The sequence below is a fragment of the Astyanax mexicanus genome, chromosome 14 (assembly GCF_023375975.1).
Source record: "Astyanax mexicanus isolate ESR-SI-001 chromosome 14, AstMex3_surface, whole genome shotgun sequence".
NCBI lineage: Eukaryota > Metazoa > Chordata > Actinopteri > Characiformes > Acestrorhamphidae > Astyanax > Astyanax mexicanus.
The window spans coordinates 18520558-18539445 of NC_064421.1; the positions used below are offsets into that span (position 1 = coordinate 18520558).

At 41.1% G+C, this 18888-nt stretch overlaps 1 protein-coding gene across 6 annotated transcripts in view; it reads left to right on the forward strand.

Moving 5' to 3' along the window:
- kiaa0586 (KIAA0586 ortholog) overlaps nucleotides 1-18888 on the forward strand; it is a 159531-nt gene that overhangs the window by 90668 nt on the left and 49975 nt on the right. For 2 of the 6 annotated variants that reach the window (XM_007251920.4, XM_022672972.2), the window contains 10 exons: nucleotides 683-787; nucleotides 4473-4663; nucleotides 5656-5765; nucleotides 7085-7269; nucleotides 7369-7540; nucleotides 8757-8928; nucleotides 11177-11433; nucleotides 11695-11771; nucleotides 14431-14556; nucleotides 15958-16150. In XM_007251920.4, coding sequence (XP_007251982.3) covers nucleotides 683-787; nucleotides 4473-4663; nucleotides 5656-5765; nucleotides 7085-7269; nucleotides 7369-7540; nucleotides 8757-8928; nucleotides 11177-11433; nucleotides 11695-11771; nucleotides 14431-14556; nucleotides 15958-16150 — 1588 coding nt within the window. The remainder of the gene's footprint in view (nucleotides 1-682; nucleotides 788-4472; nucleotides 4664-5655; nucleotides 5766-7084; nucleotides 7270-7368; nucleotides 7541-8756; nucleotides 8929-11176; nucleotides 11434-11694; nucleotides 11772-14430; nucleotides 14557-15957; nucleotides 16151-18888) is intronic. The other 4 variants (XM_022672971.2, XM_007251921.4, XM_007251923.4 and 1 more) reach the window with 4 other exon arrangements.

Genomic DNA, 18888 nt, shown 5'->3' on the forward strand with positions numbered 1-18888 from the left:
TGGGTACAGTGCTGTCTGTCTGCCCAGCATTCGGCCTGCTGTCTGTCTCTCTCTGTCTGCCTGCCTGATTCCGGCTTCAGCTCTGGCTCACACACGAGTGCTGGAGCTGTCTTTCTTTTTCTCTGTCCGTTGCCATAGAGATGAGGACGAGCAGGCAGAGATGGTGTGTTTGTGTGTGTGTGTGAGTGTGTGTAAACCCCCCGGGGGAAGGACTCTCTCACATACAGGATTTCACCAGCCAGGACCAGGTCATGACCTTTGCAAACTTCATGAGGGAATCCACTCTAAATTAGTGTGTGTGTGTGTGTGTTGTCTTGTCAAGAATGCTCTTGCCGCTTCTGTAATGTGTGTGAAAAGGAGAAAGCGTGTCTGAGGAGCAGAGTAATTGTGCTGTGTGTTAAGTCAGCATTGAGAGGCAGCAGAGATTGGTGGAAGCAGCATCAGGAGATGATGAGCTGCCGCTGCTCTGATGGAAGCCGTTGTGTGATAATGGCTTTTTGCGCAGGGCTGTGTTACGACACGCGGTCAAATGTAATCAACCTGCTTTGGACCATCATTGCTATCTTTAATAATTCATCCTCATATAAGCTCATAATCCCCTCGGGCTGTTAACGACATGGGGGGGATTTCACTGTTTCTGTTGCACCTTGTTGACCTTCTCCTCTTCTGTACCTTCTCTCAGGCTGGGGCAGACACACGGTCAATTGGAGAAGAAGATGAGGAGGAGGATGATGATGATGATAATGGCTTCCCTGGAACAAAGTTCTTGGCTGTTGCTGACATTCTGGTAGAATCACCTGCACAAGCACTTTTCTGCCTTTGACCTGGATCTTTGCAGTTCTTTATAGTTTTAAAATATACTGGTTCTTTGAGCAATGCTGTAGAACAGGGGTCGGCAATAGGTGGCCCGCGGGCCAGATGTGGCCTGCAAGCATGAAACCTCTGGCCCATGAGGTTGTTTGAAGTATAATGAATGATAATGAAAAGAAAAAAAAAATGCTTTTCTGGCGAGCTTTTGTTTACATTTCTCCCCTGTCTCTCTGTCTCGCTCGGTGTGACATTAGTTTCTGCCCGTTCTTGAGCTCTCTTTCTCGTTAAAAGGGCGTATTTACCGGCCATGTTCCAATTCACTAGCCGGGACAGCAGTAGTCTATTGGATCTATGTTTGTAATATAACATTGTTTGCATTTATTCATATGTTGAAATCTGAAATCTAGTTCTATCTGTACCCAAACATAGTACTTTTATGCCTCACATAATTCACTATGTAGAAAGTAATTCATCCAGAAAAGTGCTTGTGTTGTGAGGTAAGCCTTTTTATAACAACACTGAAAACAGACAGTGACAGGAGAAAAATCTCCATTCTGCAGAGACTTCTCAAAAAGCAATGTTTTCAGGAGGTCAAATGCAGACAAAACCTAAGTTTGTAAAAAAAAAAAAAAAAAAAATATATATATATATATATGTATATATATATATATATATATATATATATATATATATATATATATATATATATATATATATATATATATATATATATATACATGTATATATATATATATATATATATATATATATATATATATATATATATATATATATGTTTGGACAGAAACTTACTCCATTACTCATTATTAATTCATTTTCACAAATAAAAAAACGATTATGATCAGATATTATTGAGAGGTGCCCTTTCATATATGCAGAATACAGATGGAGAATGTCCTTGTCAAATACGTTCTCTTTTTAGGAACTGTTCTGTGTGATTTAGGCAAGTGGTGGCAGCATTAATTTCTAAGGGAAATTGGAAATTGGAAAATGAACTGCTTAGTTTAATCATGGGTTCGGGCTTTGTACAAGGGGGAAATTTCAGGTACAACTGATTTAAACATTTGCGTTTACGCATATCGATCCTCCTGGTTAAAGCAAAATGAGGAAACAAAAGTGATCCTCAAAAAACCTTTTAAGTTCCTTTATTTTTTGAGAGTGGACACAGGTACACCACAAGGTCAGCTGCTTGCTTGTCCATGAGGATAAAGCAGATAGCCTGTAATGCCCAAACTGCTTTGAGGACAAACGATTCATACCCAATTTAGGATTAGACAAAAGTGCAGCTACACATTGTTGTATTTGATGCCGCCTTTTTTGAAACACCAGCCGTTAAGCATTTGCTGCCCCAATAATGAGATTTGCAGAGCCAAAGGGTAAAAGAGAACGGTGCTTTCATTAATTACCAAAAGCATCGAACGGATTAGAAAATATCATTCTGCGGAGGCTGTTGATTTAGGCGATTGGTATTGAAAGGGCGTGGCGAGTGTGTGTGCACAGCCCGTATCCCCCAACCCCCCGCTCAGTTCTGCCCCACCGCTGGCTGGGCTGTTCAGGAATTCCTCTCACATCACAGGCCACTCAAGCATACACACAAAGCCATAAGCCTGCCATATTTACGGCTAACAAGCGACACAAGCTGCTCGGCATATTGGGTATTAGGCGGATTCCAGCGTTCGGTCGGACAAGGGCAAGCACAGCAGTCCATTTGACTGAGAGAGTGGAGGAGAGTAGAGGAGTGGAGAGCATATCTGTGTTGTTCTCACATGCTTTTGTAGCTATTGGTTGGAGGGGGGAGTGTAGATTATGAAAATAAAAGAGAGTTTGGGGGCTTTCACTCACATTCTCAAAATGATGAGCTATTCCACATTGCCCCCTTTTGGTTGTGGCACCAAACTGCATGCAGAGAGAAAGCAGACAGATCCTGTTTTCTCGGTGCTGGAGAGTATTAAGGACTCCTTTCATTTCCATGATGCTGAGAATAAGGATCGGAATCATGGAATTGAGTCATAAAAACAAGGAATAAAACTAATTTGTTTTGTTTTTTTAGCATCTAAGCTTATCACACATGTCGACATGTGTCTGTTCATGTGTATGTAGCTCACTATTTGTTGTGTAGAAATATTAGTGATGAGATTAGCTTCGGATACGCCGATAGCTTTAAAACCACAGTGTTCACTGCAAAATTCACAATACAACAGTACTCAAATATTTATATGATGCAACAGCTTTTTCCAACATACTATGGACAAAACACGAAAAAAAAAATTAAGATCAATGTATTGTTGCATCTATTTTTTCTGCATTATTGTTTACATTCATGACATTTACTTGACTTGGACCATTGCTCATTATCACAGAGTTAGACCAATGTAGTGTTAGGAGTCTTGCCCAAGAACTCCCATTGGCACAGCGCCGCAAGGTCTCCCCCACAGCATCGCAGCACACTGGCATATTGTATAGATTTGTAAGCATTTGGCCTCTCAATCATCAATTCATTGTTGTGGAGAAACTGTGAGTCACTGAGCACTTTTTAATGGCTTTTTCTGTTTGTTTGCATTAATGGGGTCGCTATTAAAAAGTTCATGTTGACTCATTGTCTGTGTAATTCTGCTTCTCTTGCTGTTTGCGTGTCAGTTAAGGTCAGGACTACTGCTGGAGTGATGTAAACATTGTCCAAACGGAGAAAAACCATAAAAGATGTCGAGTGCTATGTGCGCCATTGCCTATAATTAAGCTTTTTAAAAATTCCAATTATGGCCGGCACTCACTCTCCCACTCAGTCTTTTAGCTCTCCCAGCTGCCAAATAAAGAGCTCAGCCACTTCAGTCCAGACCCCATCAAACAAGCCCTCTCGCCAAGAGCAGCCAGGGCCACATGCCCACTCCTAAAATGTCATTCCTCTAAGTCTCCAGTGTCTCTGTTCTGACAGGCCTGTTTTCTGATGGAGCCATAAACTTCAAACAGGCTCAGTGACTTGCCAGCACTGCCAAGTTTTTTTTCTCTCTCTCTCTCTCTCTCTCTCTCTCTCTCTCTCCCCCTCTCTATCTCTCCCTCTGCCCTCTCTACTGTTCTCTCTCCCTCCCTCCTTTTCCCTGTATCCCTCGCACTCTCTCTTTCTTCCAATTATTTCCACCTTCCCTCTCTCTCTCTCTCTCTCTCTCTCTCTCTCTCTCTCTCTCTCTCTCTCTCTCGCTCTCTCCCTCTCTGGAGCCTGGTCATTGGAAATGAGCTGATTGGTCCAGCTTTACCCAAGGCTGCCTGATGATTCTGAGCCAGAGGAATCTGCACATAATGCAAACCAGTGGCCAAAGTGTTCAGAGCTAACACATAAAAACTGAAAGAAAAATAACAGAAGACAAATGTCTCCCTGCTCTGCTTAGACAATAATGACTGCTGTGAATTCACACTCTGTCTGACATGTGTTAGCGGTTATCACGTCGGACATATATGCTCTTAGCCATGTCTGTGAATGGATATCCCATTGGACCTTATTTTAGAGACCCATACCATGATTTGCTACAGTTCTTCCAGTAAAAACGTCAAGTCAAGTCAAAAGGCACACGCTGTATTGTATCATAAAAATCTTTAGGCTGCGGAAAAGCTTAAAGCCATTTCTTGTACTTCTTCTTGTGTTAAAGCAGGAGCCTGAAGTGGATGAAGAAGCTCCGGAAGAAGCGCCTATAGAGTTAAATGGGTTACCCTCTCCTCCTGCCGCTCTCTACCATGGCCCGGCTTTCCCTCTTGAGCCTCGCCAGACTGGCCCCCTCACTGAGCCTATACTCAGCACCATCCAGCAAAGAGAGACTCTGGAGAACAGGCTAGTGGACTGGTGAGGATCTTCTGCTTTGATTCAGATACAGACTGCACTATATTAGCACCTAGCAAGTGGTGGTAATATGTTTCAACAGAATAAGTACTGAAAGCCCCTTGAATGATCTGCAAGGCATGTGTTTCTAAGAATGTCAGTTTTGTAAACAGTACATTTGCTCTTGCGCTTGAATTTGGGCAAAATAACGACTTACAGTATATTGGCATACAGTATATACACTCACCAGGCACTGTACCATAGTGTGTATGTATCTGTAAAGACAGTAATGTGGCAGCATTGCAATGTATACAATCAGGATTCAGGTAAAATTTTCATCAACCATTAAAAGTGGTAATAAAATGTTATCTCAGTGATCATGAGCATGGCATGATAGTTGGTGTCAGACAGGAAGAAGCATCCAGTAAGAGAAAGAGGGGACTATATGCATATTATTGCTGACCATGCGCATCCCTTCATGAGCACAATCGAAAAGAAATGCCTTCAAATAGCTACTTCCAAAATGGTAAAGCTTATCATAATGTTACTAAATTAAAGTTCTTAAATTGGTTTAATGACTATGTGTTTAAACATTGGTGTGGCCTGTATAAAAGTTTAGATGCTGTAATCATTTTTACTGGTTTAAAAATCAAACCAACCAATCAAATCAAATTAGACCTGAGAAAAAAAAAGTAATAAAAGATTCTTCAGTGTGGAATGTTACTAAAAAAAAAAAAAAAAAAAACATTTCAGGGTAACTGTGGAGGCCAAGCTAACTGAAGTCAAATGGCATATTACTGCTATAAACCTGCATAAAGGATTAGGGAGTCAAGGGCACTGTGCACTGTTCCACTGTTGCCTTGTCACAGAATTTAGAGAATCCATTTAAAGAAGCCATCTAGAAAAGTTTTGAGGGGTTACTTAAGTTTAACGTGTGGAAGGACTCAAAGTTTTGCGCAAGCCACTTTGATAATCTTTTTTTACTGTTATGCTATTTTATATTGTGTTTCACGTAGGGTTGAGCAACAGCTCATGGCAAGAATGATCAGCGGGATGTTTCCTCAGCCAGCTCAAACAGACCCAGCCAACCAGTCAGAGCCAGATGACAGCGTGACCTCAGACATAGGTAAAGCATGACAGTCCGCTTGTGACTGCTGTCATTTTAGAGTTGGACATATTGATGGCGCAACAGCACTGTCATTTCTCTTCTCATAGCCCTGCTGCTTTCTATAGGGTTACATCAACCACTGGTGGTGATGAAATAAATCCATCATTTATTTGTCAAAGATTCCAACAAAGTGATTCGAACATCTGGTGAAAACCGGCACAACTATCAGCAAAGCAACATGTAACATAGCTTTTGTCTCCTGGGCCTCATCATTTTGATTCATAGTTTATGCGAATACAAGCAGTGCATTTATCAAGGCCATCCCAGCTTTAAGAGATTGTATTTCCTCATTATAGTGGGATTGCTCTTCTTCATCCCCTCCATTCCGCCTCTCCTCCATTTCGCTCGGCTCGCTTTAACTCAGCCCGCGCGCTCTCTCCACCTCATTAATCCCCCACTCTTGTTTAATAGAAAGATCAATGATGTATCAAATTTGCAGAGGAGGCTACAAGTCTGCGAGCAGCAAACCCTAGTCAGCACATTCGGAGACTGACTGGACTCTTCCTCGCTAAAACAGCCACCCTGCCGCTCCGACATTACATCACGTAGCCTTAGACAGAGGAGGAGAGCTCCCCTGCCAAGAGTGCCACTTCACGATAGGTGCCTTTTTCGCTTTTTAATAGTGCCATTCGGAAGTGCTGACGAGACACAAATGCTAAGTAGTTTAGGTCAGATGTATAGCAGCTTTCAATTTGCTTCTTTAGAGTTGTTTGGCTGCTGATGCACTGGTATGCTTCAGCACATTTTAGAAAGATGGCAGGCTCTGGGCGCTGGCCCTGTGTAGCGTTTTTTTCAGGTACATGTTTCAGGGAACTTTGTCATTGAGTTTGAGCAACACTAGCTGCCGTACACGCGGTAAGCATTTTTCCAGCAGTGACTTTGATATGGTAATCATTTTTAAGGCCAGCAAAACCCGTATACTAGAGAACAAATACAACAGGCTTTCATCAGTATGCTGATTACTTTTTACTGAAGCTCCTTGCACATCTATAGTGGCACCGAAAGAAAAAGAGAAGAGATGTTTGAAGAATAAATCATTTTTCTTTCACTATATTGCAAAAGCATGAACTAACAATTGCCAGTGGACAATAATACACGGTGCAGTGACTCATTGCAAGCATTGATATTGCTCCAAAGAGAAATTGCGCTTGTCTAAGTCATCATTGCAGAAGTCAGGACAGATGGAATTGAAGCTAGAAAAACTCCTTATGGAGGTCATAATCACAACCAATCAAGTGCATGATTAGGCTGTGTCTCGTGTGTTTGCTGCGGGTCAGTGGAGACGGCGGGAGGCGGAGGGCTGCAGCTGTTTGTGGATGCCGGTGTGCCAGTGGACTCGGAGCTCATCAGGCAGTATGTGAACGAGGTACTGGCGGAAATCATCACCTTAATGCTGGGCCAGAGGGAAGGCCCCAGAGAGCCTGCTGCCCCTGCCTCAATCCGGGACACACTCCCTCGACAGGTAAAGCAGAATGTCTTCTATATAGAACTCCTGAACTAGAACTATGATGAATAGTTTTGCAGTGACACCTGTGTTATTTCTCTTATCTTGTGACTCCAGAAGACTCCAGTGCCAACACCAGTGCCCACTCCTGAGCCCAGTGTGAGAGGGAGTCCTCCAGTTCTGAGAGAAGCTCTGTCTCCTATCAGTACTCCGGATCTCTCTGAGCAGCCTTCTCCAGTTCAGTCCCGCAGAGACAGCCAGCCTGAGCAACCGCAGCCAACTTCACCAGGTCTTTACTGATCACATACTGACTGAACTTCGTCAAGTCTGGGGTGGAGATATCAGTAGGGGTCGCAGTTCAAATTTAAAATGGCATCAGTCATGATGCTCAACTTGAGGATTGTATTATGAGAGGTTGTGTCCTTTAATAGGAACAGTTGCCTTGTTGGTAAAGGTATTAACATTCATAGGCTCTTATACTGGCAATGATGTTGCAACAGTCCTGACTGATTGTTTAGTAATGTTTCAAAAGTCCTCAATCCTTAGACCAACTACAAACCATATCTTTAAACGTTTTTTCCCTTTTGTGGTTGATATTTGAGTCAAAGACCATGAAGTATTTGTGCTATTTTGTCAGGATTCAGCATACTCTAACATGCTAAAAGTCATTAAATATCAGTATGTAAATTAATCACATAGCTTCAAGCTTCTGGTTGTTGTTATGTTGTGTTTGGAGTTTGAAGTCTGGCCAGCATGTTCATTTATGGCAAGACAACAAGAATTATCAGGGTTTGAGCGAGGTCTAATAGTGGGTGACAGATGGATGGAACATTCTATTTCCTCGATCCACAGAGTCGTGTGTGTGTGTACCGAGAATATGTTACAGGAGACATTACCACCCACGGTGGACAGCACAGTGGGTAGAAGTGATTGTGACTGGCAAATATCTGGATAGAATTTTCTCCATAAACAGACTTTGTTAGAAATTCGGCAGAACATTCAATGCAGGAGGCTTTTCATACATGTCCTGCAGGTCAGTGCAGAGTTCCTTAGCTTTCATCTCACATGATAATGAAGCACAATACGAGTCCCATGTCCTATGACATGTGGCATGCCAGTGTGTTGACATTTACTTTAACCTGGTCTTTGCGAACAAACGTCTTTCTTTGTTAAGGAAAATAGGAGCCTGGCCTTGTGTGACTTAAAATATTACTTGTCTTCATCACAGTGAACAGGCTTAGTTATAAGGCCTTTGTCCTGATCAGTGAATTCTGTGATTAATCTTGAGATATAATCTTTAGATATAGAGATATAGAGTTATATAGAAAATATTAGTAAAGTGCTGCAGTATGAAAGTGCAGACCTGCATATATGGTAAAAGCACATGTTCAGGTTTTGTAGCTGAAGTTTTTTTTTTGTTTTTTGTTACATAGCCTAGATGGAAACTGTTTACTCTCACTATCTTAGTCCCAGTTACTTATTGTCCTACACTGCCCTTGTTTCAGAACCAGCGAAGACTCCGGTGGGGACGCCACTTTCCTCCCCACGCAGGATTGCGACACCGTCTCCCCCTTCAGAACTGGCAGGCCCGCACAACCTCCCGTGGGGAAACTCAGAGCTTCCTCTGAAGGAGGAGGAACCACACAGTGAGGAAGAGGAGAACCAACCAAAACCATTGTGAGTCTTTTTCCCTCACAGTTCTGCTTCAGCTTCCTGCTCGTCTGTATGATTAAAGGCTGCCTTGATGTTGCTAAATGACATTGACTGCTTTGTAAAAGTTTAATGCCATGTTTTCTAAGTGCCTTAGGAGAGAAATTCAGTTTGGAACACAGTTAAATTACCGTACTGGTGGCCAATATAACAAGATGTTAATATATTCAAAATAAATCATGTCACCCTATGCTTCTTTGAGTGTTTGGTGGAAATCAGCAGTGCTTAAAGTGTCCTTCCGCTACAATCCATTTTTTCTTGTTCTTTGTGAAATACAATAGGTCTCTCTGAGTTGTATACGAATGCTGCATAAGAATCTGTTTTCAACCCCCATTGTCTGCAGAAGCTAGTAAAAGAAAATATTCAGAAAAACGAGTAGACAAGGAAAAGCACCCGTGTCAACGTCAACCAGTGAGTTCATTGCCTCGCCCACCTTGGCTCGGAACCGCCCACAGACAGAGCTAAAGCCAGTCGACACTGTCTCGTCAGCTAAAGAGCTTAAAGCTCTGTTTACACCAGCTAGTTAGCGTTAGCTACCTTATGTAAGTAACTCTAGGTTTAAATCGGATCTCCAGTTGATTCTGCGTTTTACCAAGTCCTTAAATATACACTAGGGAAGCACAGTTTGACAAGGTAGCACAACTCATCAGAACAACGGTCAAAGCAGGTGTCGTTCGCATCAGATTTTTTTTTTATGATATAGAGCTGACTCTGGGGCTTTGACGTGATGAAACTGCCCAAGCACTGAATCACCAATGAGGAATGAGACCATTAAAGAGCACATAAAAATCCTGTTTGCATCTGGCCACTTTGTGTGGCTAGAATTGTAATTGTATCCTAATAATACTTTGGCCAAATGTATTTAGACTTGGTCGTCAAATGTGTTTACAGTTAGTCAAACTAAAATCTGATTGCTGGGGGTGGATAGACAATTTTGCATAAATTACTACTGGTGTTTTCATTGCACTGGGAGGGGTTTGGTTAGTAATGTTTTTTCTCCTAAAGTAGTTTGATTAACTGGATTTGTGTACTATTTAAACATGTCTTAATTGCGTTTACACTGGCATTTTTTGTGGCTTAGTCTAAACCACATATAATCCTGATACTAATGATGCATATGACCACCCCCCCCCCCAGCATAAGATGCAAATAAAAAAAAGAACATGCATCAAAATTGTATAGTTAACCAGATAAAGTTGATAAATACAGAGTATTTGAAATACCACAGAATTGAATTTAGTGTTCAAACTGGAGGTACTTTTAATCAGGATTCTTTGTTGTTTTCTCAGACTAATTTAAGATCACAGAATGGTCAATTAAAAAAAAACAAGCATACACATTAACTGGATAAAAAGACTTAGGAAATGTAGAGAGAGAGTAAAAATCACGATGAAACCACATTGCCCCCTGCTGGTAGTATTCAAAGAACCTATATGAGACACCTTATTTTCATTCATTAGGCTTGAGCTGTCTGATGTTTAGAATTACTTAACTACATTATTAAGACTACAGATACCAGTTATATGTAATGTGTATTATGTGATATGATTTTATTTTCTCAGATTAAAATCTACTTTTTGTCTTAGATGTCTGTTTCAAAAATATATGCAGTGCATGTCCAGATGTTTGTGCAGACATAGTTTTTTTAGTAGTTGTGGAATTTTCTGGAATAATAGTGGTCCACCCAATACTTTTGAAAGTGCTCTTGTCACTAAATGCAATCAAATCCACACGTGTAGTACAAAGTGTAGTAGAAAGAAAGATAAACTTGTATCTGCAAGTGTAATTAATGTAATCCCTTCAGCTCATAGCATAAAGGCAGTGATCCATAATCAGAACAGAGGAACTTTCCTCTCTACCTATTCTCAATAGCATTTTATCTGTGAAAATAAGAGTAGCAGCCTAGTGTGTGAATTCCAGAAATTCGCATACTTGGGTTAGCTATAATATACTCACCTTACTATGTGAGTGTGTGAGTTTAATATGTGCATTTCTATTGGATTATCAATCTTAATTTCTTGACAAAACAATTTAATCTATGCACAAATAAACTGAAAAACAGGAAAGATTATGTCATTGTGTATGTGTGAGGAAGACTGCCTCTAAACTTAACATATTATTATAAGTAATTGTTTGCTGTATTTTTTTTATTTATTTTATCTGTCACTGTTCTCTTATTCTACTTTTCTTTCTTTCTATCTTTCTCTCTAATAAGAAATGTGCTGTCAGTTGCTCGTGAGGAAGATGAAGAGGCAGTTTTACCGCCATCTTCTCCAGTCCTATCCAAACCCCTGAGTCCTCCAGTTTCAGCAGTAAAGGAGGCTCCTCCTGCTCCTCCTGAGTCTCCATCTGTGGAGGAGAGCAGCTCACAAGTCAGCCCTTCCCTCACTGAGACTGAGACTGAGACTGCAGCCAGACACATCTCTGAGGGAGAGCTGCTGCTCAGTACTGGCCAGATGGCTGCAGTCAGAGGTACTAGCCAGCCTGTCATACACTTACATGCACAACACACACACAAACACGCACGCACACACACACACACACACACAGAAGCGTCCATCCAGGTGGGTGATTTTAAATTCCGGTCACATCATTGCACAGTGGACTGCTGCACTACACATTGCTACACAAGTCATTTCTGTAGAAGATGCATGCATAAACAAACAGCTACTGCTTTAGAATGTCTAAAGTTCTCCTTAAAATAAAAACACACTCCCTGTATTTTATCTGCAGCTTTGGAAGAAGAGGGCTTCAATGTGCCCAACCTGATGACCAGCTTCAACAGTTCACTACACGGAGTACAGGATATGGTGAATATTATCCTAAATAAACCATTTCATAAGTTTCAATGTGTGTCATGTATAAAAGACTCTGTGAACACATTCATAACGTGCACATTAAAATGCATTCATAACATGTTATAAACATAGTTATAGAAATGTTTATTATGCATTATATTGTGATCATAACGCACCATAAGCGGTGTTTATAATATAAAGGTTATTATTTTAGTTTATGTCTCAGTCTTCTAGGAAAGATGTATTGGAAATACTGATTTAAATTTTACTTTAACCTCACAAATACAGCTTTTAAGATCTTAGAACTGGGTTATAATATCGTATATCTGTCATTAATAATCGTTTACCCATGATTAAAATCTGTGACTTGGAGCATACAAAGACATTATACATATATATATAATATAACACATTATAAACAACAGCTACTATAATATTTAAGATAAGTATAATTCCTGAGGTTAAAAGTACTTACATTTAGTCATGATGCACTATGATTTAACTTTATTGATCCCACATCAGGGAAATTCACTTGTTACAGCAGCACAAAAAATGTAAGCATATAGAAAAAGTAATGTAAATAGTGCCTAATAAACAAAAAAAATACATTAAAAATTACATAAACAAACGAGTAGAAATCTCGATGTCATGGTATGTACAGAATTGCAGACACGTGCAGATACTGATAAAAGTATATAAAGTTTATTATTAACAATAAACAGATGTAATCGTAGTCGATACAGAAAAATGGGTGATCACCAGTAAACAGAGCAATGAAGACAAAACCATACCATAAACGAGAAACAGTCCAGAGTTCATACACGAGAGATCCAATATCAGAGGTAATCCAAGAGGCAGTAGTGAAAACACAGTCCAGGTAATACACAAGCAATCCAGTATCAGAGCCAAAGGCAATAATCGGCGTCGAGAAAACAAAAGCAAGGTCATACACAAGATAAACTGAAGACAAGAGATATAGAACGCTTTGTAATGAGGAGAACCTACAATACGTGGCCTGGGTGTTTGTGTGGCGTGCACCTTTATAGTGCCAGTAATCAGTATTCGGGACTTCCTGGAGGAAGCAGGTGAGGTGTCACGTGATCAGGTGAGTGCGTGATGTCAGCGGGTGGTGCATTCTGGGTAGTGTAGTTGTTGGCCTGAGAACCTCCGTTAGAGCTGGGTGTGGAAGGGACAGAGGAGCTAACAGCACCAGACGTGACAGTACCTCCCCCCAAGGGAGTAGGAACGGAGCCGGAACGGGGACGACCACAACGACGTCCACCCGACGGGCAGGGAGTACCGGCGGGAGGACCAGGCGTAGCCTCAGAGGTGCCGGACAGGCGGGCGTTGCGAGACTGGGAACCCCGACGCACCGGAGCCGAAGAAGAGAGTGAGCGCTTGGGACGCCCACGGGGTCTAGGAGCAGGCTTACCAGGGTGACGGGCATGAAATTCAGCCAGTAGAGCAGGATCCAGCACGTCACCGGCGGCAACCCAGCAACGCTCCTCAGGGCCGTAACCCTCCCAATCTATGAGGTACTGGAGCACACCGCCACGTCTGCGTGAATCCAGCACCTCTCGAACCGCATAGGTAGACGAATCCTCCCCCTCCACTGCCGCGGGCGGAACGTCATCAGGAATACCCTCAGCAAGCGGACCTGGGACAAGAGGCTTGAGCAGAGAGACATGGAACGAGTTATGCACTCTGTACTGAGCAGGCAACTCAATCTTATAAGTCACCTCGTTAACCTGAGACAAAACCTTAAATGGGCCAATATACTTAGGCAGCAGTTTCCTACAGGCCCCCTCAAACCTCAGTATTCGGGACTTCCTGGAGGAAGCAGGTGAGGTGTCACGTGATCAGGTGTGTGCGTGATGTCAGCGGGTGGTGCATTCTGGGTAGTGTAGTTGTTGGCCTGAGAACCTCCATTAGAGCTTGGTGTGGAAGGGACAGAGGAGCTAACAGCACCAGACGTGACACTCGATGCAGAGATGCAGTGGAAAAATGAAGCAGCTATGTGTGTCATGTGAACATAGCGCTGTCGTTAGCAGTATCATAAATCTGCTTATTGCATCAGGTTAAATCACCTGCATGGTTACATTTTGGCTTCATTGTAGCATATTGTATACTGATAGAACAAAACTGCTGCAGCATGTAGGAAATGTTGCTTAAGAAAGCTGTATGACTGTGGCAATACACCCAGCACAGCGACATGTTTACTGCATGCCTAATGTGCCGGAGATAAAACCAGGACAAAAACTGGAGTGTATGCTTCAGTACGATGACCACACCATATCTTTATTAACAGGAAAACATAAAAATTGTCAAAGATATATGAAAGATTTCTTTTGGTGCAAAAAAACACGACCACAGAAAGCTTTAGGAGCTTCCTCCCCTCAATATCACATCAGAGTGGGAGAGGCGGAGCCTACAGACACGCCCTCTGTATATGAACAGGTTGAAATCTGGTGCAGGTACTTAGAGACTTATTTAGCAGTTAGGAGTTGCAGGTGGAGAGACCTGATATAATATGCCTACAGTAACTACAGACTTCTTTATATTTTAAACAACACTAAAATGTGTTCAGTGAGTCTTGTTGACATGACATGTATATTAAGTATTGCCAACCACTCTTTAAAGGAAACATCTTATCTGTCTAATCTCTTCTCAGGACTACGATCCCCCAAGTGAGGGTCAGGTGATTAGAAGGCCTGTTGTTTCTGCCCACCATGACCCAATCCTCTCTCTACTTGCCAAGATGGAACAGGGACCAGTCAGCCAGGCACAGCAACGAGAGGTACTGCTATCACATGACTTAATTTTGGAGGTGTGAGGTTTGCATTGTATTGCTTTTTATGGGACATTAAAAACTGTTACTTCCATCATCATCATAATCATCATCATAATCATTTGTGTATGTTTTTGATCACTAAATCAATCATGTTAGCAAATATAAGACCAGGCTTCTTCAATTCCAGTCTAGTAGGGCTTGAGTCTAGGACAGATTGGTAATCTCCCCTCTCACAAACATCTCTGGTCTACTCTAATCTATCATTCTAAGGGTTAATTGGGTGTGTTTGAGCAAGGAATATGCAGGAAGATTGGCTCACCAGCTATTAATGTACATGAAGCTAATTTGGAGACTTGCATTAATTTGGATGGACAGCTTTTGAAGCTTTTGGCCCTTTAATGGCCCAATCCCTTTTCACCTCTTGGCCCTACTTACCTCTCACCTCTACCCCTTCCTCCCTCTAAGAATTGGGACATCCCTTAAAGCACCCAATACGTCATCAGGAGCGCTAAAGTTCAGTAACCTAACTGTTGGTTAAAACAGAGAGGGGGCAGGTGGTGCTGAAATGAATTGTTATTGTTCATTCCTTAATTCCTCTCTGATAGGGAACTGAAATGAGCTTTGATTAGCTTTTATTTTATTTTATTTTTCTAAATGCTGCAGCCCCTGCCATCTGTTGCACCATTTAAGGTGGAACGGGAAAGTTAGCTAGCTAGCTAGCTACTGAGACAAACTACTAGCAATCTTTTTTAATGCTTGTTATGAAGAATTTGGCGATAAAACATTGAAACTACACATTAAACTGTGGTAATATAGTGCTAATTGTCACTTTTAATACGGAAAATACTTACATCTATGGGTTTCTTTGGTTGCTTGTTCAGCTATCTTACCAGGGATTCTCATGTCCCTCGGTTTAAAGTGTGCCTCTGAAAATCTCTGTATCCCTTCCCCCTACCTCTCCTTGCAAGATTCAGGACAAGGAGTGAAATAGGATTGGACCGTTATGTACATATCTGCTGATACCACAGATAATTCCATTAACATTTATAAACTTTTAAAATTAGACAAAATTCATGTCGTATTTAATCTAAACACATTGATTGTCTAAACATCCATTTTTTAAGCAGTTGTGTGTCCCTAATTTCACTCAAACTTAATGTTGCCGTATTTTATTTCGATTTTAATGATCTGATTAAACTGACCTACATATAACACAGCTCTGGCCACTTTTCCTTGTATGATATTTTTTTTTACCAGACAGTACCCCCACTTAGCACTAGGAGGCACTAACACCACATGTTTAAATTCACAGACTCTGAAGACTGAAGGAAAGTCTGTGATGTAAAGGCGAGTATCAGAAGTTGTGCTGTGTTGTGTTGTAAGTGTGAAGCGTTTGTGTTTTGTCAGAGATACTGGGACGAGGAGAGCAGTGGGGAGGTGAGTGAGGGCCAGCGGCCACCTCTGACCACAGCACAGGAGAAAGTGGTGACTGGACACTCTCTCATACTCCAGCAGCCCACCCAGTCCACCCAGCCCACTGCAGAGCAGAGTCCACACACCACCTTGACCTCACCTGGACAACTGCCAGTTCAGCACACAGGTACAAACATGCACACATATTAGACAATACAGTACCACACAGTATGGACAGAGTAGCTTATTGCAGTTACATTGTACTGCAATGAATTTACTTTTTTGATGCTTAAATATAGTTGTATGAAGATGCACAGCACACAAAAAAATATGTGATTAGTTGAATGACCTGTTTACATTAATAATATAATATATGCAACCTTAGTACACACACAGTATCAACTTTATATCACACAGTATCACATTATAGCTTAACATGTCCTTAGCATGTGATTCTAAACAATCTAAACTCCCCGTTTGTTGACATCACCTTTAAGTAGAGGACTAAAAATATAAAAAATGTTTATTATGCCTTGCTATTATTAAAAGTAAAATAAGTTTTTTCTGCCCAATTTTTGCTGTGTCTTGTCCTACAAAAACATTATCATTTCGATGTTCTGTCTCCAGATTGTTTGTTTTAATTGTGTGATTTATGCTTGTGTAGAGCTTTTTGATTCATTTAGCAGCAGATTTTTGCCCATTTTTGTTTAATAGGATTGACTGGGGTGCAAATATTTTGCCACCTTTCAAAGGTAACATATATGAACTGATTTATTAATACAAATACACTTTAAACACAGCTATCAATATGGGATACCACTAAAGTCACTTGGCGACACCTGAGCAACCACCAGGGATATCACAGCTCTAAGTGGGAACCATTTTAAATGTGCAGGCATTCTAGGTCACCTCCTAGATACATGTGAAGTTATTCACTACCTCTTTTTGGACTGCTGTGGATGTAGCATTGCAGAGTAGCCAGTGTGCATTCTGATATAATTATCAGAATTATGAGATGAAGCCAGTGTCCAGCCCTGGGGCCAAATTCGCTGCATCACTTTTAAGAATAAATTTTTAGTGTCTCTATTAGTGACCAATTATTAGTGAGCATGGTTTGGTTTAGTTTTCATGTGACAGTAGCAGCAGTACACTGCACCAATGTGTTATACAATTTAACTGAAATAATGGGCCATTGATTACTGTGACTGAACTCAGTGAATTTACAGAACAGCAAAAAATGCCTTTACAGAGAGAACAGGTGATTTCAAGACACATTTATCACAAACTAAGTTCATCAACATCTGGTTAAGAAGAGATTTCCCCAGATGTGAACACATACCAAGAAAATACTCAGCTTATTTGAGTCCACACACAACAGAACTTCTCTGTTGTTAACTTGTATGAGAACCGCTTGAGATCTACACAAATGGCCACTACTTATTTGACATCTTGCTTGTTTCAAGTACAGCTGTCAAACCAGACCTTATGTGTTTTATATAGATGCTGATTTATTTTTTGTTTTTAATTTTGCTTTTGAGCTTTGTTTTTGAATTCCATAAGTCTGAGAAATAAGCTGAGCAATCAAATAAAATCTACAAAGTTTTAGATGTGATGGACATGATTGGTTGTTACACAGTGGTCATTTTTGTGTGCAAAAAGGGCACTATTTCTTGAGATTGACTTGTATGGAAAGGGTTTTACTCAATAATAGAAAAAATAATAATAATTTAACCTTATTAAACATCCATGACTTATTGCAGTAGACACATTCAGAAAGGGCAGTACAAGCACGTAAGAGCGACCTATGTGTGGCTTACCACACACAAACCTGTAAATTTCTCCACAGGTTTTATGATGTTATTCCTGCCACCATGCCTGGTTTTTGTAGAGCTTGTGGCCACCTCTGGGTGGCCGTCTGTACCTGCTGCCAGGTGTTTGTGGCCCTCTCTGGACCTGGCTCTAATGGGGCATGGCTCACACTAGGCATTTTATATGGAGAGAGGGAATAGAGATGTTTGTGCTGCTGTGTGTGCATGTATATATATATATATATATATATATATATATATATATGTGTGTGTGAAAGAGAGAGAGAGTGAAAGGCTGAGCAGGGGCTGGCCCAGGGGAAGCCAGCCTGTCTGGATAGTTCATCAGGATGCAGGCTGAGGGAGCACAGCGGAAAAGAGCCCCACTCTCAGCGTTCTCTTACAGCCCCGTGTGAACATTAGCCAACCACAACCTCCTCCGGCTGCACACTCTCTGCTAACATTTCTTTCATAACCCCTCAACTCCACGTGTTTCATCAGCCTTAAATAAAGGGGGAATTCACAGATGAATAACGGTGCTACGTGTTTAGTTAACAACCTTTTCAAGGTCAATATTTGTAACATATGAAGTTTCTAAATTGCTGCAGAAAATTACAGTTTGAGCTCTGCCTTCTTCTGATCTTTCATTTCCTGCACCGCACAGTACAAAGAATACAGTCTGTTAGTATTTTATATATAAACTGACCCTTTAAAAAATAGTTGCAACCAAAAGAAATTAACCAATAGAAATTAAACTATGTGGGTAGTCGTGGTAGACTGTCATGGAGTGATGAGTTCCACTTTTGTCTTGGTGGAGACGACCAACCAATCCATTGCAGCATTGAATCCACAATCAATGATTTGTTGTCACGTCACATGTTTTGAAGGCCTAGTGTCGTGGTGTGGAATACTTTGCGATGGCCAACTGCATCAAAGCAAGCGGAACTGCTTGATTTTTTGTACCAGGAGTGGCATAAAATTATCCAAAAGCAGTTTATAAGACTGGTGGAGGAGAACATGCCAAGATGCATGAAAACTGTGATTAAAAACCAGTTATTTCACCAAATATTAATTTCTGAACCCTTAAAACTATATGAATTGTTTTCCTTGCATTATTTGA